The following is a 23,383-nucleotide window of genomic DNA, read 5'->3' as shown; positions in this document are numbered from 1 at the left end:
TTGACATAGGAAGTAAAGTACTGTAGAATACTTTATTTTAACTTGGAATTTATTTTCGCTGAAGGGTTGATTCTGTGAAAATAAAATCCAGCAAATAAACTTTTTTTCCTATATTTCACTAGTTAAATATCAGTGAAAATAAATTCCATACAAAACGCCCAAAAAACCTTTTCAGTGAAAATTTATTCTAGCAAAAATATAGTATTCCACAGTAAGCAAATAACACCGAATAAACGGTAAGGTAAATACTACGTCAAATTATGACTCGAACCGGTGTTCGCGTACGGCACCTAATCGCCTAGCTTCACGCCACTAAACGTCTTCCACCAGCCACCGGGAAGACACGTAGTGGCGTGTAGCTAGGTTGCGTACAGTTTATTCAGAGTTATCTGATTAGGACTATGTGTATGTGACAATGCCTAAACAGTTTACCAACGGCCAATCATATTGCTTCGCCAAGCTATCAAAGTTCACAGGAACTGAGTCACAAGATGCTCCATGCTGCTATTGAAGATGCGCACCACTCTACCATGCATTTTTATGGGCTCTGCACGAGCTGCTGTGAAACACAGATTGAAAAGCGAGTGAAAATAGCTAAAATCAAGAAAACAGCACAAATTTGAAGTGATCCTAAACAACGAAATTTAAATATGTTGCATATGTAGGCGTGATCTTGATACACTGTTCAGGGAAGTCTCAACAACCATCCCAAAAAGAAACTGTTTTCTAAGAGTTTTCGACCTTTATTAATGGCGAACGACAGATCAAAATGACAATGATTTTAACAGCTTTTCACCCATTTATGTCATAGCTGCATTTCATCAATAGAGAAAATAAATTATAAGAAGGATGCAAAAAGTGTAGATTATTAAGCATTGTATCACTTTTCTGGACTGTCTTGCTGAGCTGTTCCTAACTGGGGTCCTATCCATAGCAACCACTTTCATTTGAATGCATATAAAAATTGCTAAATACACGACAGCAGAGCAATTTCAAGCGAGATCTTTCGTAAGAATGTCCAACATTAATTTGGGTAGATATTAGCTGAGCACAAAGATTGGGCATAACTGAGATAGAAGAAAGAAATATGGACGAAGACAATTTATAATAAGATAACCATGTAGTCAGTACTTCCTTTACTTAAACATTAACAGGGCATACAAAAACTCTGGACTTGGAATGCAATGCAATACATTCAAGATTCAAGGGATCTGAGCATATGGAAGTCCTTTATACAATTTCAGTAAAAGTAATCAATACAAGGAGCAAACAAACATTCTCCATTATAAGTGAAAGTCCCTTACAAACTTCACTAACAATGCTGGCATTTAATCTTACAATTTTTTTTCCGAAACTTAATACATTTTTATGGCAATACATTTTTATGAGTCACAACTGATGTAAACAAACAAAACGCGAAAACAACTTTAGAGATTCTCTTGCTGTGAGGGCAACCAAATTGTGGTTTGACAAGCACACCATAGAATGAAACTCCAGGTAATGTTTGAAGTATGCAGACATAAACAATGCTCACTGTTGTTTTCAATTAATCAAATCTATAATGAATTTATAACAAGACTCCCTTCGGTAACAGAAATGTATGATATTGTTATTCTGATATTTCTTAATCCCGCCTGAGAGGGAAGCTATCTGATGTAATGCCATTTTTGTCGATTACATTTATAATAATAGAGTCTCCTGTGTAGATGTCCCTTTCAGCTGCTGATATAAAGACGTCTTTTGCTAGATTCACAGCTTTGTCCCTTGACAGGGCAACTTGTTCTACTCCTTCTTGGTTCTTGAAACCAATCTACAAGGAAACGTTAAAGCAAATAAGTACAAGAAAGAACACCATTTGTATTTTTGAATGCACACTCAGCACACCTTTTATAATATTGAAGCAAAAGGTTTCAAACAAAGTTTGAATCAAAAGGGTCTTAAAGTGCAAAATTATAAATACATTATGGTGAGTAGAGATTTCCAACTGCAATGAACTGGGAAACAGAATGAACAAAGTGGCTCCCCTTTACTGGTTGGTCAGTGAAATGGAAGTGCTTAATTTACATACAAAAAAAACAGGATAATTAAAAACACAGAATTTTCCACACATGTACAAGGTAGGTGGACATAGTGGCATGTCCACAATGTTCTACAAATTCACAAAACATTCCTATTTATAGTCAGAAGATTGGAACAAAATAGCAACATTTTTTGAGTAAAAACTGAAAATTGGCTCAAACTTTGTCTGTTGGGTCAAAAATTAGGGTTCATTTCCAGAAATATTGAAGAATATACGAAAAAAATCTTAACTTGGCAGACAAATCTGGGCAAGGAAGTCAAGTAGTAAAAAAAGGTTAACTCACCAAATCATGAAACATCTCTATCAGTGATAATTTACTGAATTAACCTTCTCAACAAAATAATCATAATTTGAGTGCTCACTATCTGAACACCCCAGTGAAATATTCAATGCTACAACATTTATAAATTACTTTTGAAATTCATGCAAATCAGTCTCACAAAATTAAAACATTTTGCAGAATATCAGTCAAATAAAATACTAATTGTGATAAATGAACTAACCTGATTATCTAACAGTGGTTGCAGCATAGCACTAGCAGATCCAGCTGATCTGTAACTTTCTCTCTCATATGAGCCAACAGGATCATAACTATATACACATCCTTTGCCTGAAAAAAGGAATCCATTGGGAAATATTACTTGACATGTGGGAATATGCAAATAGCTTGAGTTGTCATTACTACTATATCTACAATCTTAAAATAATTATATGAATCAGTGATCAATTTGATATTTTATTATCAGATAATTTATTCAATAGATAGAGACAAAATAGCAGGCATTGGCCTTTAACGATCAAAAAATCTTTGATATCTACTCACTGGACTGCCAGTTGTAAAAGCTGGCAGTCCCATGGTAAAATTTGGTAGTCCATCTGGTTTAGTAGGTATTTACAGCCATGTAAAAAAGGTGTGAAAGGTGTAAAAAATGCATGTCATTTTGTCTAAATTGTGTAGAACATCCATTGTTTTATTTCAAAAACAAAGTACATGTTCTAATGATTTGTGAATTTCCAGTAGCTAAGGTTGGCGTACAGACAACCAAATTATCAATCATTGGCTTGGGTTAATATCAACTTTGAGCACTGGCACTCAAGTTGTTGCACAGCATGCTTTCAAAATATGACTAGTGTTCTCCACAAGGGGTTTTAGGTGGCCCGCCCATCAAGTTTTACGGCCGCCTAGTTACTCTTAACACCCACCCACCAACGTACATCCAGCTGAAATGATTTGTAAAAAGCTTGCATTGTTATTCCCAGGCCAAAACAAAAGAGTGGTTGCCCAACCCTTTATTTTGCTATTGTTTCAAGAGTCCAGGTATAAACAATAATCAGCTTTAATTAGTAAATATGTAACTGATTTATGGCAATATAGAAAAGAAATGATGAATGTCATTTAAAGATATGTATTATTGTTTTCATTCTGCGGATACAAAGGTTGAATAAACATTATTTTTATTATTAATATTATTATTATTAATGACCACTGGAAGTCTGCAAGCAGTTATCAAGTGTATACATTGTCGCTCGGTATTGTTGCCACTTGCTCACAATACGCAAACTATAGTAGTTTCAATTCACTGCTGTATTTTTTAATAAACGTCTTCTGATCACGAAAGAAGGAAGTAAATATGAACGAAATATACATGCACAGAAAATAAACAAATATATAAGCAGATTGCATGTAAATTCTAGCCGTATTTACAACATTTGCTTGATTTTTAGTGCTAAACAGCATAAAGAAGGCAAATTGACCTTTTGCCCTACGCCATTCAGCGACCGTCGGTCACCCACCGCTGCATAGGGGAACAGTGCATTCTGGGCGTTCGCGTCCTGAATTTGGAAAGCAGTAAAAAAAACATCAAACATGGTTGTAAATTGAATACGTATTTTAGTTATCTTTTCCGCATACTTTTTCACTTCATCGATTTTTTATGTCAACATAGATTCTTTTATTGTGTCCATTGCTAGCTTTTTTTCTTGAATTCCAAAACTACTCTGTGTGCAAAGGCAATGTGTCGTAGCTGACTGTGCATGTGTAAATCGTACAGTCTGTCGGCACGGGTTGGTACTGTGATGCCACAAATGAATGTGTTATGGGTTTTATTTTGACAAATAGTAAGTTTTGGCTTTGTGGACAAATCACCTCGTATATTTTCTACATTATATTTGTTCTAGCTTTTAGTTACTCGACTGCATTGTACATCTGTATTTCATGAATGCGGAATATGTTTAGAACGAAAAAATTACCGATTTAAACCTTGCATTTCGTAAATATTAATATTAACCAATCTGTATTTCAAAAGATTGTAACATGTTTTAATTAAATTTAAAAATGAATAGTGAATAACTTAGTGTGTATTGCAGTTCATGACATAAATGCTAGAATGTTGTATGTGAATGATACGCAAATCACTATGCAAATTTATGCTAATTAGGTCTCCCACCTGCTGTTTTGGATTGTGGAGAACACTGATGACAAACAATAAATCTTACAAACTATGTACACATCGCATAGGACCCAATCTAATTTTGTATATAATCACAATTGGAATACACATTAAGAGCAGCTAAGAACTCATTTCGCCCAACCTCCCGCCCGTTTCAGATCGTTTTTTTTTTTCGCTCGCTTTGTTCAATTCGACCGGACAATTTCCGGTTTTTTTCGACTGCACAAATCCTGAAGTATCCGCTCGCGCACTCGCTCGCTTACCAGACAGCGCAACCGCCCGCATTTACAGTTCATTACCTATTGTTTCATGTACAAGTGTATCATTTTGGTTTTTATGATGTTAAACGAAGAATAAATACAATCAGAAATTTATAGAACGACCGTTGAAAAAATATGGTATATCATACTGCCATATAAAATTGGTAATAATACATAACTAGGCGGCTGGCAAGCGGACTAACACGTTACATAAACCTGTTGAATTACATTTGTGGTTTTTATTTTTGCACCAAATGTCTCGTTATAAAATAAAGGATTAAAATTTTGCAGGGTGTTCCTTTTTGCGAACTCTGGGCGAAATACTTCTAAGAGCTGTACGTAGTTTACTTACAGCCAAAACAAAGTCAGCTTGGACATTTAGTTGTGAGACGCGACAAAACAAACGCTACCAGTGATAGATTTCGTGAATAAAAGAACAAAATAAATGCAATCAAAGGCGCCGACCACACGCGTTGGAAATAAATAGAACGTGTTGCTAAAAGGAATCGCACCTGCATCTCGACGACGTCTCCGGTCATGAGCAGGGTTTTGGAAAAATTGAAAGATAAAAGGGAATCAGTGGAACCAATGACAATGTTTAATGAAAAATCCCACGCGAAAGTTAGTTTTTTTTGCGTATCTTTAGGAATACTCAATTACAAACACTGTCACTATGGTACCTGAATCCACAGGCGCTCGGAACGTTTCTTGGATAATAAAAAAAATGACCTAAAGTAGGATCGGAATAATCCAATTAATTCATGAATATGAATTGGTAGGGGTCAATTTCCTGCAATCCTTCAAGATAGCCTTGAGTGGAGATTAAATTTACCTCCGAAAATCTTTCTAAGTGACGATGACCGGGAAGATTGCCATGATTGCGTGCCACAATTTCTGTTTTAAGATTTATTCGGTATAATAATACAATATTTTTCTACATAAAAACAAAAGAATTTCACAATGTCGAAAACGGAAACATCCACGTGAAGGAGTTTCTGTTTTCAACATACCATGTTCACACAATCACAGACATTATTTGTAAGGGTGCCCTTTGAAATGGCACATTTTCTCGATGTTTTAGCGAGTACTCCGCGGGGTATATGGCTTGTTCTCACATTAGCACAATTTTCCTTGAGTTCACTCTTCGCTGCTAACATTTTTTTGCACTCTAATATGTTGTTGAATTTTATTTGATGACAGTTCGAATTTATCCACTTTTACAGTGATCATTATTGCGTTCAAGTTGAGTTACTAGTATTTACAAGCCCGATTTACATTTTACTTGCGGTGTTTCATCAATGTATTGAATATAAATGCTTTGGGAAATAGCATAATTATATTGCGTAAGTGAAAGAGTCTGATGAGGCTGTGTCACAACACGTTTTATTTATTTCCAACGCCCGTGGTCGGCACCTCTGATTGCATTTATTTTGTATTTTTATTTTTGAAATGTATCACTGGCTGCGTTTGTTTTAATTGATGTTTTCCTCTTTCATTTTTCGTCCGGCTGCTGCCAATCCAATAATTCATCGCCACATGTACTCAGACAAGCGATTAATCGTCACAGTCATAATACTAGTAGTTTAAGTCCAACTGATTTGTAGAAATTCAGCTATGCGATGATTATATGTGCAGTTTTGTTTTGCGCACCCAGACACAAGCAAAAGTTAACCAGATAGATTTTCTGAACAACAGCATTCGTATTACTTATGCAAATTGAGTAAGGGTCATAGTGTGAGTTGCGTTCGCAAATAACAAAGTATCAAATTATTTTGAGCGCCGTTCAGAATAAATGTACGATCATAGTTACTCCAGCGGTCAGATGGCAAGCGGACGATGTTTCTGAAGCCAGCCATAGCAAGAACGAGCGAACAAATGCGAGCGAGAGAAAAGCGGTCGGTTTCCAATCGGAAAGCAGTGAGCGGTCGGAAATTAAGCGATAAACGGTCGGAAAAAAAGGGATAAAAGCAAGAGATTGGGCGGAATGAGTACTGTACCTACACTTTAGCAGGAGTCATTAAAGTGATTTCCTAGGACAGTGATATCCTGGGAGAAAATATCTGTACACTTACCTTCAGTATCCAATCCTGCAACTATATTATAAACATAGTATGGAAAGAATCGTCGGTAGTAGAGTATAGTTGATATCATAGCAGCAATGGCTGGGCAACTCATTTCCTTGTGGTGGTCATTTTTATACATCTATAATCAAATCAATAAGTGTGCAACTTTATTGTAAAATTTCATCAGGAATGTACTATCATTAATCATTTCTCCACAAGTGATTTTTCATCACTGTGAGATCTTCAACTTCATTTCCTTTTGTTTTAATAGCTCTATGACAAAACGCTGATCTTTCAGGGGGGAAATATTGCATTGATGTATCCCTTTGACCATCATCAAATGTGTATAGCATATTATTAAGCACGGAATACTCCCAAAATATGTTTATCCTGTTTTGTTTTTTTGGTTTCAAGCATACAGCAGGATCTCACAGTAAACGAAAAATGATCTACCGGTATTAACCTTTTCATCACCAGACTGTCTCAGCCAATTTTTCTGCAATATTTCTGGAAATTAACTCCAGTTTTGGAGCCAACAGACAAAATTTGAATCCTGTTTTGTTTTCACTCGAAAAAATTGGCTATTTTTGTTCCAATCTTCTGAAGGAAAGTGCGGGCTATAAACAGACTATTTTGTGAATTTGTGATGAAAAGAGAGAACTGTTAGTAGGCGGACAACAAATGGCATGCACGCCACAAATCCTCGACAGACCACAAAGTTTGAAATCCTGTAATTTCTAGATTAAGGTTTTAGGATGTCTCAAAGTGAACACTGGTAATCAATCCTTCAAATGCAGTTGATGGCTGTTGAAGAAAGTGTCACATGTAAATGTACACACATAGGGGTTGAAATTAAGGCCTGATCACTGGTCCCTTTCAACATACTAATTTAAATATTTTCATTAATTGTAGATATTTACATTTTTTTATTGACAGCAATGTTATCCACGGGTTGAAAATTTAGCCTGGCGGGCAAAGCCTGCCAAATGCCAGCGCCGAAGGCAGTTAGCCACGAGGGAAAAAGCTTTGAAATTTAGATGTCTTTAGATTCAATCTGGGGTGTTTCCCCGGCGTAAATCTCGACAACCTTTATCTTATTTAACAGTGTTCTCCCCAGGCCAAAACAGCGTCGCGGGCCCCGACGCGATCGGATTTGCCCGCGACGCTACATGTATGTGTTTCCTCCGCGATGCTATTATTTATCCCGTGATCTGATTTCTTCAGTCTCTCGCAGACTAAGTTTCCTGGCTAACTAGTTAAATCTACAAATGCATTGTATTAACGCCAATTTCCCGGGATAATCCCCTGTTGTTTCTCATTGGTTGGATATCGTTTTAAAAAAACAAAGCAGTTCTATAAAGACAAAGCCGTAAGCCCCGGTGTCAAACGCTCTTTGCCAAACGTATATTCATATGCAAATGATATAGTCACACTTGGGGTCAAAAGCCACATGTTTCTGGTGTGTACGAAACGTATTTTCATTATTATTTTTATAAATGCAGTAGTACTATTATTCTAAGTTTTGATTTTTGTCAGTATTTTTGATATTTTATTTGTTTTTTGAGATCAAAATGTGAAAAAATATATAGTTATGATGTAAACAATTTTGACCTCGTGATTGTGAATCCAAGATGGCGTCACCCACGTAAGATCCAGCGAGCGTGAACTTCTCACTCGGATAGCATATCGTGCTCAGATTCGGATGAATTAAGTGAAGCATAATTGAAAATAATATATTTATCAAGAAATCGAGAATTCTAATCAAGAAACGTGTGGAAATTGGAGTGACACTTGTGTTATTTCTTGGAAGCCTCAATTTTACGTGGTATAACAATGGCGACAATTCGTAATTCAGACCTCCGTTGTCTCGAATTGTTCACAATTGTGTTGAACAGACAACATCGATGATTAAAAAAAATACATAAAGATGGATAATTTCAGCCAGAAAAACTATTATTGCTCGAACATAGTAGCGTAAGTATCATGACTCGTAACAGTTGTTGTACTTAACCGGAAAACAACAGAAACGGAAGACAAGCAATGAGAATAATCAACCCCATGTTTAATTTACCGGGACTGAACAGGGTTTTATAAAGTTGCTGATTGCTGGGCCAAGCAAAGGAACAGAAAACTCAGTATTTCTGCGGGACATTTGCAATACTAAACATGCAGTGAAATAATTGTATACAGATTGTACATAAAATAAATAGAAAAAAAGGAAAAAAAACTGGTTTTGTTTTATTTCTCCATATGACAAACAATGTTAATTTATGCTAATTATATGCTAATTATTATGCAAATTAGCCCCGACTCTATGAAAAATTTCTGGGGAGAACACTGTTTAACCCTTTTCCGGTCAGGGGAGTTTCACGCTATCAGGTTAAGTCGTTGAAAAACGGTCATGATTCAATGCACTCCAGTAGCCAGCATCTGAGCATGCTATCCTGCCAGACATTTTTGCAAAAATAGGCCATAGTTAACAGACTGTATCGACCACAGTTTTCACATTTTTTGCAATCTGTTTGCATACACACTTCATTACCACCATGGACAACAATTTCTCGTATAAAAAAAATCACCGTTTTATTTCAATACACATTTTTTACTGTCGTTAAGTAACGATGTTTTGCCCTTTGTACAGTCTCAATAAACACGTGTTAAACATTGAAATAAATATTGCTTAATTGAAAACACATTACAAGCAAGTACAAGGTCACTACATGAATGCAAGTTCGAAGTAAGAAGAAAAAAAACGCGTGAGTATGGGGATATTTGGGACATGTACGGGGGAAAACGTGTTTGACGTACTCGACCCGTTAGCGTACATTTCAAATTGCAACGTATATTCAACGACTTGAACTACATGTGTAACATATTACAACGTACTTTCCGTGACTTAACTGATGTTATATTCAAGCTCTAACGTATATTAACCGACTTGACCGTATGAGTAAGTCCACACTTACAACGTATATTTAACGACTCAAACTGAGACTGAAACGAACGAGAACGTAACTGCAACGACTTGATCGGGGTTACCTTCACACGGTAACGTATATTCACCGACATGACCACATTAACCAACTAAATATTTCAACGTATATTTAACGACTTGAAATAAAACGAACTAGCGAGAACGTAACTGCAGGGACTTGGCGTGTATATATACTCACGCAGAAACGTATTTCCACCGACTAGACCCGATGAACTATCCTGACATTAAAACGTATAAATACCGACTGAGCATGAAACTAAATTAACGATAACGTATTTTCACCAACTCAAACTATTGTACAGTTCGTGACGCTGTAATAAGTCCCAAATTTATTTGTTGTACGCCTTTCTTAGTCGTCCACCCCGGCGGGCTGCTCCCATGCGTCTGCCTGATGTAGAGGGCTGCTCTTCTGTACTTCGTGTTTGTGTTCCCACGGTGCGTTTTCCCCTCAGTGCCATGTTGTGATGAAAAGCAGCGAAACATTCGCCCGCGTGAAGGTGAACTTTACAAATTGGGCATCCTTTTGATGTTTCTGATAATCGGCCACTCGCAGTTTTTCTCCCGTCCTTGCTGCACTGCTTACACGATTTTTGACGCCCGGATAGTCTGCATATTTCGTGCGAATCCATGTTTTCACTACGAATAAATGACGTGTTACTTGGAAGAGAGCCAACTTCTCTTATGGATTTTTGAATTCTACTCGAGTGTCCACCAATCAGTTGTTTACCTGTGCGGATATTGAAGAATTTGTGCGTTACTTTAGTCGTGCGATTCAATGCCTTGAAACATTCATAAGCATTGACCAATGCAACATCTATGAGGTAACAGGCCATGTAGATCCACCAACGATTGTTTTTTCTGCCCGTGTGATAGTATTTTCGCCTTTGGTTAGAACGATCCACGCCACCCATGTGATGTCTGTAACATTGTAACGATACAGGCACGTGTCTCTCGTCATCTACTGCTTCTGCCGACGTAGCCAGTGGGGGATAGACTGTATTTAAAATCAATATTTGCGCGCTGTCATCCTGGTATGCAGTAATATTGATAGTGTCGTCCGGTCTAGTTGCTGCTTTCATTTCACCAATTTTCAATTTCAGCTTCTTGCTTTTCCCTTCAGGAATTAATTGCGGCGGCATGGTTTTCCGATTTCGTCTGCTAAAACTACCGACCATGTACACTTTCTTGTCTTGTAATTCAAGGGCTGTGTTAACTGACGTAAAAAGCGAATCACAGAAAAGAATATGGTTTTTTTCTGTGAAGGGCTGTAGCAACCGGTGTGTTGTCTTCTTGATTGTCCCAGTTTCTTTCTTTCTCCCCTCAATTGTAGTTTTATATTTCACCCCCAAATATGGTTCAAAGTTTGCAATGTAAGACGTTGTCGAGTCGCACACCTGCCATATTTTGAAGCCATCACGGTCGGGTTTGTGGGGCAATCTCTGCTTAAACTTGGACCGTCCCTTGAATCTAATCATACCCTCATCAATCGAAATTTCCTGTCCCATCTGGTAGTATCGCCGACAATTTTCGAGTACGGGTTTCAGCCACGGGTTGATTTTATACAACGGGTCGGCCTCTGATCGTTGACGGCGACGTTCAATGTCAGGATCCCGCCGTGGGTCATTTACTGGATCAGCTAAATGAAAATAACGCATTAGCATTTGAAATCTGGCCCGAGTCATTACTGATGCAATTCCCATGTTCTGCAGAAAGGGGTCACTCGACCAATAATCGTCGATTGCTGATTTGTGATCAACACCCATACATATCATCACACCAAAGAATGCTTGCATTTCAATGAAATTTGTATTACGCCAGCGGGCATTTAATTTTTTTGCAATGCATTTTTGATGATATTTGGCGTATTTATTAGTCTCGGTAGAAGCCAGTTCTATCAGTTCTGGTGGGATAAATTTGTAGAAATATTCCACCTCACGAGCATATGAAGGCAGTTCGAAAGTTGGTCCAGGTTCGGGTTCAAAAACTGGAATAGTAAATATATCGCCGTCTTCCTCCGTGGCCATTCTCCATTCACCAGTGCCGGAGGCAACATAATCGAATGTAGCACCAATTTCTGTGTCGGATTCAATTTCAATGTCGCTATCGAGTACAGGTGGGTAACGTTGCTCTAAAAAATCGTCATTCTCAGCACGATCTTCATCGATTTCTGAATCTGTATCATCGTCAGTTGCAACTATGAAATCATCTGGTATTTTGTGTCGTAGCTCACCCGTTTTTTCGTCCAATACAAGTTCATCATCACGCGTGTCCATTGGCGATGCGTGTGCATACACAACACGTTTTTTAATAGTTTGTTTTTCGGGGAAACTCGCAAGTGTTGATTGTTCTGTACCGCATACATTTTCTTGTACCATTTCTTTGGTGACATCGACGTTTTGTTGCGTACTCGCTGGGTCGATATGTTCAGGCCCCTGCTTTTCTGCGTTGGCAGTTGTGGCGGATGTCGACGGTTCCGAATCGCAAACATTGTCTTGCAAAAATTGTATCACATCTTCGACGACACGTTGTATTTCAGCGTGACCAACTTCCGTTTCTTCGGCATCTGCTTTGTCGGCAGCTGGCGATTCAACCACTTTACGGTTCGTCTTCGATTTACGTTTGCCTCCTGGTTTGCCCCTGCAGTCCTTCAAACGGTTTTCTTCTGTAATCGCATGTTCATTGACAGAGGAGACAGTCTCCGACTTGCGTTTGTTCTTATTCTTTTTACGCCTTTTCTTGAGTGGACTATTATCACTGGTGTCCGTGGTACGCTCGGCTGGTAACTCACCGACGTCAAATGTTTCCTTTGCTTTGGATTTCTTTCTTTTTCCACGCTTTGCTGGTGAAAAATCTGTCGTGTCAATGTCAAACTTATCACTCCCCGTGCCACTGCACGATTGACGCGTTTTCTTCAGTTTCCTTCTTGCCTTCATAAAACACTTTCTATCTGTATAGGACGGCATATTAACGTATGTGTCGGAAAGGAGGCACACAGCGAGTCTGGGCTTTATCTCACTTTCTTCGGCCATATTTATACTGAACGACCAGATGTCCACAAGACTGCATCTCCCCACAATTTGAATATTTATTGTTATGTAAATAAATATGTTATTTTTTCGAACACAGATTGGTTACAATTTGCATACACATAAAATTGCATATGCTAGCTCAGACGGTGAAATCACGTGGACTTTAATATTTCCCACCAGCTGTCCCGGTCATTTTACGTTGGTGATTGCCGACATTCCAAGCTCAGCCGTTGGAATCCGTTATGCTATTCATTCTAAGTGCCGGGACTATTTGCCAAGCTGGTCAAAATACGTTACTACCGTTATAACCGTGAATCGTGTCGTTCAAATACGGTTGTAATGCTGCAGTTTGCAATGTGGTCAAGGCGGTTTTTTTACGTCGTCGCAAACGTCGCGTTGTGACGGTAAAATAGTGAAATGAGCAGACAAGAGTATAGAATTACATTCTTTATTACTTGGTTAATTTATTTGACTTGGCGTAATCGAAAACAAATTCTCTCCCTCCATAATTTCGCAAGTGTAAAATATCAGGTTCCGTACAACGTATTATAAACGCTTGACCGTCTGAGCAACCTAAATAACAGGCCGTTTTTCAACGACTTAACCAGTTAGCTAGCTGGAGTGGGAAATTCTAGCATACCCATATTGACGGCGGTTTTTCACCGACTTGACCGGAAAAGGGTTAAACTACAAAAACAAATCAATCGCCCTGACTGTGCCAGTCTATTGCTTACCTAACGCGTTGACTTACGTTAATGCCATGTTAAGATTTCGTTAGCACCGTGACAACGCCTCGTTAACGCAGGTTAGCTTTGCGATAATGCAAGCAGCTCATTAACTTCGATAGCTTTGTTTGCATGCAAATGATGAGAACAATAGTGTTCTGTGTTATGTGATCGCATGTGCAACAAAGCTGGTCAAAAAGACTTAGTCTGTAGACTCCAGTACAGTCAAACCTGTCTATAAAGGACAGTCAGTGGACTGAGCCAAACTGTCCTTTATAGACAGGTGGTCTTTATATGGAGGTGGCCTAATTTATTCATTTAATCATGAATATTAATTAGGGCCGGAATTTTAAGGGAGATCATAAGCAAAACATAAAAACAAACCTACAATGAATAGGTCTTTTTTTAATAAGTCACTCATTTTCATCTGGATAATTACACAGCTTTACTTTTTTACTACAAATTATATCATGTAAATTCACTGAAACCAAGTGATTCTGCCCATGGATTCATTCGTGTATTTAATGCATTAAAACGATTGTCAACGATCGGCCGCATTGGCATTTCAGCTTGGACTTTCACACTCTCACCATGCAGTCTTATTCCCTAGTCTCTTACACATATTCCATCACAGGCAGTAATCAGTCCCATCGTTAGTATTGTCGATTGTACACTGTGACAAAATGCACAGGCAAAATGAAAAAGCATTGGTAATAAACAAAATTTACCAAACTCACAACGATTGCTCCAACTCTCGGTGTTGAATCAGAAAGTCAAACGAACCGGAAATGAAACACTGATCGTACACCCGGGTCGTACACGCAATTTTACAGTTATTTGTTGCAAGCATCGACATGCCAAAACTGCCCAAATGATTTTTCTCGATTGCGAATTATTGATATTACCGTTTATATAAAAAAAGAGGATCAAAATAGAAAACATCTTTCGTTGAGAATAACCCCGAGATGACCCCTCAGTAACAATACGTTTTGCCCATGCGCTAGCTTCATTAGCATAATTTATAACGATCAACAACAAAAAACATGGCGGCCAAAATAGGTCGGATTTTGCAATCCCGCGATGAAAACGAAATAAACGAATGTTTTATTATTTTGTTTGGATATTTCATGTCGACAAGGTAAATAAAACATCTCTCATTTAATAAAACTAGTTCATTTTTCTTGTTTTCGAGACGGGGGGAATTTGCTCTTCATGTGCAAGACAGTCCACAGAAGTGCCGCTGGCCGGATGGGGATCGATAGTATACCGGGGTAGTACCGATCGGAAACAAGCTAGTTTTTCATTTCAAAATTTGAATGAAACTGTTTTAATTTGTTGTTAAAATCTCTCCAGTCTCCAGACGTTACATTCAGATGATATTCAACTTTTTTTTTTACTTTTTCGCAACTTCACAAACCAAGTTGCGATGGTCACCCATGACTATTTATTACCTTCATGATTAGCCCTAAAGATTGCGTACACGGTAATCTGTACGTAACATATGGCCACTTTCCTGTTAGCGATTCGCAAGTAGCTATTGTCTTATTGCTGAGACCGTCTGACGGACATGTTGGTGGTCGTTATACAAAGGTTAAAGTGTGAATAGAGATACAATAGGGTGGTCGCTAGTCGCGTTGGACAGATGGTCGCTATATCCAGTGTCTTTAACGTGTAAATTGCGAAGGGACTGTACTAAGGTGGTCGCTATGAGCAGGTGGCCGCTCTGCACAGGTGGTCGTTAACACAGGTTTGACTGTATTTGAATTTGGGCGAACGTTTTACATTTTTAACAAGTCATTAAAATAGTCCCCGTTAAAGTTTTGAAAGTTCTCTTTGTGCTTGTCATATTAAAGCGGAGGGGTTGTCGCGAGCGTGTCCTTGAAACTTGAGTTCCAAGTGGCGTATACAAAAAATTGTTTATTTACATCAAAACGCGTAGTAGTAATATGGCCAAAAAAAAAAACAGCTGTCATTTGGCCATCTTTGATCTGATTATGAAACACACTGATATGTACATGTATGATGTATGTGCCAAATACGAATGAAAATGGTACATAAATTGTGGAAATATAGTAGTAAGGCCAAAAAGTCAGATGGCTGTCAATCGGCTATCCTTGACCAAATTTTGTAACAAATTGTCATGGACATGCATCCTAACATGTATAAAGTACATGTATGTGTCAAATTTGGATGAAAACTGACTGAGCACATCCAAGATACCGCATAAAAAAAAGAAAAAGATGCCTGCCAGTCGACCATCTTTGATCCAATTGCGAAAAAAATCGTCATGGATTCTAACATGTATAATCTATGTACCAAGTTTGAATGGAAACTGACTAAGCATGTCCAAAATAAAACATTTTCAAAAAACAATTTGAATGAAAACTGACAAAGCATGTCTAAAATACAACATTTTCAAAAAACAAGATGGCTGCCAGTTGGCAATCTTTGATCCAATTGTGAAATAAATCGTCATCGACATGTATCCTAACATGTATAATCAATGTACCAAGTTTGAATGAAAACTGACTAAGCATGTCCAAAATAAAACATTTTCAAAAAACAAGATGGCTGCCAGTCAGTACGACATACAAAGTATCATTTTTTGCTTACGTCGTTGGCAAAAATGTGTGCATTTAGTTCACACACAATTCGGTAAAATACTGACTAACGTAAAGTCGTACAAATTGTAATTTGATTTTTGTACAAACTCGGTAGTCATTCGTTTCTTAGATATACCAATAAATCTACCCTTGCATGCACACATAATCTTGCATTTTTAAAAAAAACAACGTTGCTTTCAGTTAACTCTTCTCGTTCATGGTATTTGTGAGTTAAAACATATTTGCGTTATTAGAAAAGCAGCACACTAAGTAAACGATGTTGAAATATTCAAAGCCAAAACAGAGTTGCATACAAGTTGTGTTATTACAGTACCGCCGGATATACCGCCGGTAATAACAATTTTACTAGATGGTTTTCCTTCTTAGTGCATGTTTTTGTTCACGTATAATGCGACCTCCCACTAATGTATTAAAACACTTTGAATTTATACTTATGCGGAATTATATTTGGTCATTTTAGCATGACGCTGAAGAATTTTACCCTGGCGGTGTATGATTTTACCATGACGGCCCGCCCTACCAAATCAACACGAACACTGTGACAGGTGAGCACTTATCAAAATATGTACACAGTGTAAAGCATCTTGCACACTCCTTAACATCACAGAAATGATTAGTCAATGTGTGTAACTTATTGCGATGTTTACTACAAAAATGTTCATACCTTTAATCTGGCCTCAACCAGTTTTGTTAATGTTAAAACATCACCATGAAAACCACAGCATCCAACAACCGCTCTATTGGTTCTAAAAAATAAAAGAATAACTTTGAATACCCTCAGAATGCTGAAATACAACATAATCAACTGAGTAGATCATTTAAACCAAGTCAATGGTACAAAACGCAATGAGTGCAACAAATGTGCTATTTTCTTTGTACATTCATTCATTTTAGCTCCTGCAGCACTATTCAGTTGTATTTAAAAAAAAAAAAAAATCAAAGAAACCTTAGAAAGAACTCCCGTGTGCTGAGAGTATTGAAGACGCATTAAAAATTAATTCAAAATTACTTGTACATGAGATATTGATGGAAAAGCTGAAAACTAATTATGTAAATCAAATAACTAATATGAACAGAACAGAACAAAAAAATTATGAATTATTATGCTAATTAGAGAATTAATATTAATAAAAATTAATCAGACCTGTCTATTGTTCTAGAGCATTTATGTACCAAATTTTATTCAAATGTGATGATCAGTAATTGAGATAACAGTGTTAATTAATTATGTTAATTAGGCGATTAATAAAGCATAAATATTTACCAAAAACTAATTGGGTTTCTGCATAGTTCTCTTTAAAAGTTTCATTGAAATCCAATTTGTGGTTCTTTATATATCAGTGGAACATTATGCAAATTAGGTAATTAATATCTAATTCAAACTAATCAGGTGTCTGCATAATCCTAGAAGATCTATGTAGCAAGTCTCATTGAAATATGATGATTACTACTTGATATATCAAAAGCTGAAAATTAATTATGCAAATTAGGTAATTAATATGTACTCATATTACCCTAAAAACTATCAGGTCTGTGCACTGTCCTATGACATCTATTTACTAAGTTTTATTGAAATGTAATGATTACTACTTGAAATATCAAAAGCTGAAAATTAATTAATTATGCTAATTAGGTAATTAATATATACTCTTATTACCCTAAAAACTATCAGGTCTGTGCAGTGTCCTATGACATCTACCGTTAAAATCCTATTATAAACCGCATACCTAATAGTAACCGCACCCCGATTTTGGCTTCAGTGTTAAAGAGTTCTCAACAAAAATTGAAAACATGAAAAGTACCTATTACTAACCGCACCCCCAATTCAACAAGACCGTGACCGACTTTGTTTCAACGAGCTGGTACATTGTTCCTAATCCTATTCATTTGTTTCGACAACGTGCCTAAAAATATTCACACCTCTTTATTGTTCAGTAGTGTTAGGATGTCAAACACGCAGTGGAACTGCTTTTGTCTTGTGACAACTTGTGTCAATACTCCTTATGAATACGTCCGTGTGTCGCAAGTTTTCGACAATGAGCTGTTCTCACCGAAAAACTGTTAAATTCTTTTTCAATGCTCAGTTTATCTTTCGAAAACAACTAATTTCTTGATTTAAAAAACAAGTCATGTAGTTTTCCCATGAAAATCAAAGCCAAAAGATCGCACTACATTATCGGTAAATCGCTTCCGGGTTTCGTTCACCATGAAGTCGGTGACCTGTCATTAACATATTTAAATGAACTAAGGTAATTTGAACATGTGGGCACCATCCAGCATTATGATTAGTTAATTAGCGACTTGACCTACCCGGTCAAGTAATGTCTCTTGTGCATTCAAACTGCATGGCGGATGTCGCATCGATCGTTTACATGTGACCGAAATAATTCGCTTACGGTGAAACTAAGTTGAATTTTACTTGCATTTGATAACAATTCAACGAATTTAATTTTCATGCGTTGTTATAATCACTACTGAGTAATAATCAACAATTTTAACAGTTCGAAAACAAGTAAGTTATTCACTTGTGAGCCGAAGCATGGCCGGATTGCGTTACCGTAGCCACGGTACCGTACTTTTTTAGTGCCGTACCATGATCATTTTCAACTAAGCAATGCATTAATGTTTGTTTTTATTTGAAGAAAATAAAAAAAATGCATATTACATTAAATATACGGAGTATTTTTTTTTCATGTGAACAGTTTTTTTTGTGACGTGAGGCTTATCACTCTTCCCCGACATCTAAATTGGAGTTGCGCTTATATTCAAAAGATTGTACGGTGTATTGTTTGTTTTGTGCGAGTGATGTGGGAAAAAAATGACCACGCCCATTTAGTGATTGCAATATGTCCTTAATATAAACCGCACCCCGAACTTGAGCTGTTGATACCAATTTTTTATTTGATACATTGTTATATAAACCGCGGTTTATAATAGGATTTTAACGGTATGTGCCAAGTGTCATTGAAATGTGATGATTACTACTTGAAATATCAAAAGCTGAAAACTAATTATGCAAATTAGCTAATTAATATATACTGATATTACCTTAAAAACTATCAGGTCTGTGCAGTGTCTTATGACATCTATGTACCAAATTTCATTGAAATGTGATTACTACTTGAAATATCAAATGCTGAAAATTAATTAATTATGCAAATTAGGTAATTAATATGTACATGTACTCATATTACCCTAAAAACTATGAAGTCTGTGCAGTGCCCTATGACATCTATGTACCAAGTGTCATTGAAATGTGATGATTACTACTTGAAATATCAAAAGCTGAAAATTAATTAATTATGCAAATTAGGTAATTAATATGTACTCATATTACCCTAAAAACTATCAGGTCTGTGCAGTGTCCTATGACATCTATGTACCAAGTGTCATTGAAATGTGATGATTAGTACTTGAGATATCAGTGGAAAAGCCGAAAATTGATTAATCATTATGCAAATTAGGTAATTAATATTGCACAGATTTTTACCAAAACTAACCAAATCTGCGCATTAGTTTGGAGCATCTGTGTGCCAAGTTTCATCAAAATCCAATGAGTGGTTCTTTAGATATCAGTGGAACAGTCATGGAACAGCTAAAAATCAGCTAATTATCATGCAAATTAGATAATTAATATGCATGGATTTTTACCAAAACCTAATCAAATCTGCGCATTGTGCCCAGAGCATCCATGCACCAAGTTTCATCAAAAACTGATGTATGGTTCTTGAGATATCAGTGGAACAGACGGACACACATACACACATACATACAGACACACCAACTGCAAAGACTCCTTTTTTTGTGCTTCGCACACGGGAGTCAAAAACAGTTCACAATTGCAAGTTGATTATACGCCACTGTCACCCTCTTTGCTAGTTGCGAATGAAGAATTAGTTTTACATTTGACTATAATGATCAAATTCTAAATCAAAGTCTAAAAGTGCCTGTGCAATGCCCACCCTCACGTTTGCCATTTTAGATCTGTGCCCCACTGAAATGGGCAATTATTGATATTTTTGCTGAAAATGGTTACTCATATCCAAGTAAATTTGAGATATTTCCCGTGCTGTGACGGTCGACTGTTTCCGGATTTCCGACTCTCGCCGAAAGTGCGCCACCAAATGCAAAAATATGAGAGGAAGCCATACCCCTGGGCCGTACTTTTATATCACTGTGTCATTCAATGTACAACTGTACTTTTAAACAATATACATTTTTTAATCAGAGTTTCTTTTTTTTGTCTATCTTATTTTATTTTTGAGAGAGCGAATTTTTAGAAGTTGTTTTCACAACAAAATTTTATGATGGTTAAACGTTGTGTTGTGGGCGGTTGCAGTAATGCGTATAGTCATAGTGTAAGTATTTACACGTTTCCAATCGATCCGAAGGTGCGAAATCGGTGGACGAAAGCCGTGAAAATAACGAGAAAAGGTTGGGGTGGACTTCTTCCTAACAGCGTCATATGCAGTGTCCACTTCACCTCAGATTCTTTTTTTTTGAAAAACTGTCCTTGTCCATGACAAAACAACTAGGTTTTAATGAGAAACGCTGACAATACAAAACGTTTTCGAAAAAAATAGATTCCGGACCAGCCCATGATCACTAAGACGGATTTCAGAAGGGAGAGAGACGTCGAGTATGTGTTTCAAATGATTTGATTTTTTTTGCGATCCTGATTATCGCTTTATAGAAACCACCCGTGTTATGTAAAAGGTAGCAGTAACTTTGATAATGACACGAAAACGAAGCGCCGGACAAACAGGAAATTACGCAGCCCTCAAGCTTTTTTCATTTTCGCAGGCTAAAAGTGTCTGAATTGTTCAGTTATTGGTGTTGAATGTCAAATTCACGCCTTTGTTGCCTTTACTTGCAGCTTGATCGGCGTAATAATTTACGGAATAAGAATCCGAGCTTGAGCTGTCAATGTATTTTTTTAATATGATGTCATAATTATTAAAATCACGCTAAATCCACTCTGAATTTGTCTGTATGTGAGCCGCTCTCAATTATTTTTGTTATCCAAATAAATACCGCCATTTACGCACTTGTCCCCCTCATGACCCGACGCGTTTACCCATTACAACGCGGCAGTCATTTATTTAGTAACTGTGTTTTGTCGTTTTTTTTAAATTATTTCTCTATTTTATAAATCAATAGTGTCTAATAACCTGCTAAATAACAAGACGATTCAGGCGTCAAATTTGATTTTGTCCAATGCCAAAGTCCAGCGACAGTGTACAAACATGCTCCGGTGATGGTGACAACCACGGTGACTAGCTACACCAGACCGGACATATTTCGCATCTGACTCAACCCCATGGAACAAACTTGATACTATGTGTTCATTATGGTCCATTCTTCCTCGACGAACAAGAACATAAGTGGCAATTTAGTCAAAGACAAGAAAACAGCACAAGAAATTTGCCTTATTTACACGTATTGGCAATGCAAGCTACCCAGCAACTTCCCCTTCTGACGTCACAAGGGGGAATTTATGTATGCAAATAAGAAGCTAATGAGGAGCCTCATTTTAAAATACACAAAAATAAAGTTGCCATAGATCGAGTTTAAAACACATTTTTTCACATAAAAAAATAATTTATGCTTAGAAACATAAAAATTAATATTTATGTATCAAAGGATAATTTTAGGTGTGAAAATAGCAGCCATTTCACAGGCACTTTAAATAACAAACCATTATTCTGAGGATGTGATCATCAATAACATCTCCAAGGGAAGGTGAATATAATACCAGGAAAATAGACATGTATTGTTCAGTAAGTGTAAATGAACAAGAGCATATTTCAATTTGCTATAGGAGTCTGACTACTAGTACAGAACTGTATATTGAGATCTTAAACAAAATTAAATACATACAAAAACTAGCTGATTTCTGAGTCATCATTTTAGGCTACAAACATTGTCAAAAATTGTTTTTTTCAAGACATCACAATGAAACATAGGACATGATATTAGTTAAACATATTAAAGATGTTGATACAAGATTCATTGTCCAGTGAAAAAGGACATGTATTGGGGAAGTGACTTACAGTTTATATAATTTCGGATTATCTCTTGTGTGTATTGAAAAACCTTCACTAAGTCTTGTATCAGATGCTATAACAGCGAAGTCTTCACCAGCAATTGCAAGAACAGTCCTATGAAGTAATAGAATTTTAACATAGATTACTTTCTCGTGGTTCTTGTCATGCAAATATTCATGGCATTGTCAGAATGGGCATTATTTACAAATGACATTTAATCAAATTTAAACAAATTTGAAGTGTCATTGAGATTTGTATAGATAAATCACGATTCTGACAGTTAGTAGTCACATCAATTTGCCTCTGACAATGCTGTTTGATCCAGGCCCATAAACCTGGCACATATTCAAAGTCAGCATTTAGCATGAAATATCATCACTGATATGGTCATGTATAATGCACATTTGAAAAGTGCAAAGTATAAAACAATCATGTGATATTTTGATTGGAGTAATTGAGAATTTCTGACTGGATAATATTACAATTACTTGCAAAACTTGTTATAAAACCCACTGAAAAAACAACAGATTCGCTTCCCTCAACGACTGTAAGTGAAAAAAAGGTTATCACCTGGTGCCACTTTTCGATAGAGCTGGCTTATAATGAAATCATGGCTTCATGGGTTGCATTATTCACTCAAGCTCCTCGTAATTAACTAGCTCAACGAACAAGTAATATAACATTATTCGACCAAATATACCATTAATTTTAATGAAGATGACCTTAGAGTGCAACTTTTTCAGTTTTTCAAAAATATTAACTGGGCAGGGAACTTCTTTGAAAATCCGTCCCTCAACATACAGTAAAAATTTAAGTGTGATACAGAAGAAGTGTAATTCTAGAGGGCCACAATAACAATTTAACATTCTGACATAACAACATGCAAGTCATGCTTTCATATTTCTAGGGTTTCAATTTCGTGTTAACTTACCCTCCATTGAACGCATACGGACTGAAATGTCGCTGTTTCGGGCCAGCAATATATTGGCCGTGCATCTGAGGATGTTCAACATTCATATTTTCTTATAAAATGCCTAACTGACAAGGTAGAATATTATTAATTTTGCAGACAACCTCCCAAGGTAAACTTCTAAAATGGCGGTACCTATC

General features: G+C 36.8%; 1 protein-coding gene across 1 annotated transcript; it reads right to left on the bottom strand.

Annotated features, from left to right (window-relative positions):
* Nucleotides 1–1,101: 1,101 nt before the first annotated feature.
* Nucleotides 1,102–23,383, bottom strand: LOC100372726 (proteasome subunit beta type-1-B-like). The gene is made up of 6 exons (XM_085492468.1): nucleotides 23,205–23,383; nucleotides 22,280–22,387; nucleotides 16,891–16,972; nucleotides 6,863–6,992; nucleotides 2,584–2,690; nucleotides 1,102–1,810 (listed from the first exon to the last, which is right to left on the bottom strand). The coding sequence occupies exons 1-6, from the start codon at nucleotides 23,288–23,290 to the stop codon at nucleotides 1,625–1,627; spliced, it is 699 nt and encodes a 232-aa protein (XP_085348594.1). The 5' UTR covers nucleotides 23,291–23,383; the 3' UTR covers nucleotides 1,102–1,624.

Source organism: Saccoglossus kowalevskii, chromosome 17, assembly GCF_978046115.1.
Source record: "Saccoglossus kowalevskii chromosome 17, keSacKowa6.1, whole genome shotgun sequence".
NCBI lineage: Eukaryota > Metazoa > Hemichordata > Enteropneusta > Harrimaniidae > Saccoglossus > Saccoglossus kowalevskii.
The sequence above is the reverse complement of the archived record's forward strand: the minus strand, read 5'-3'. Positions and strand labels throughout refer to the sequence as shown.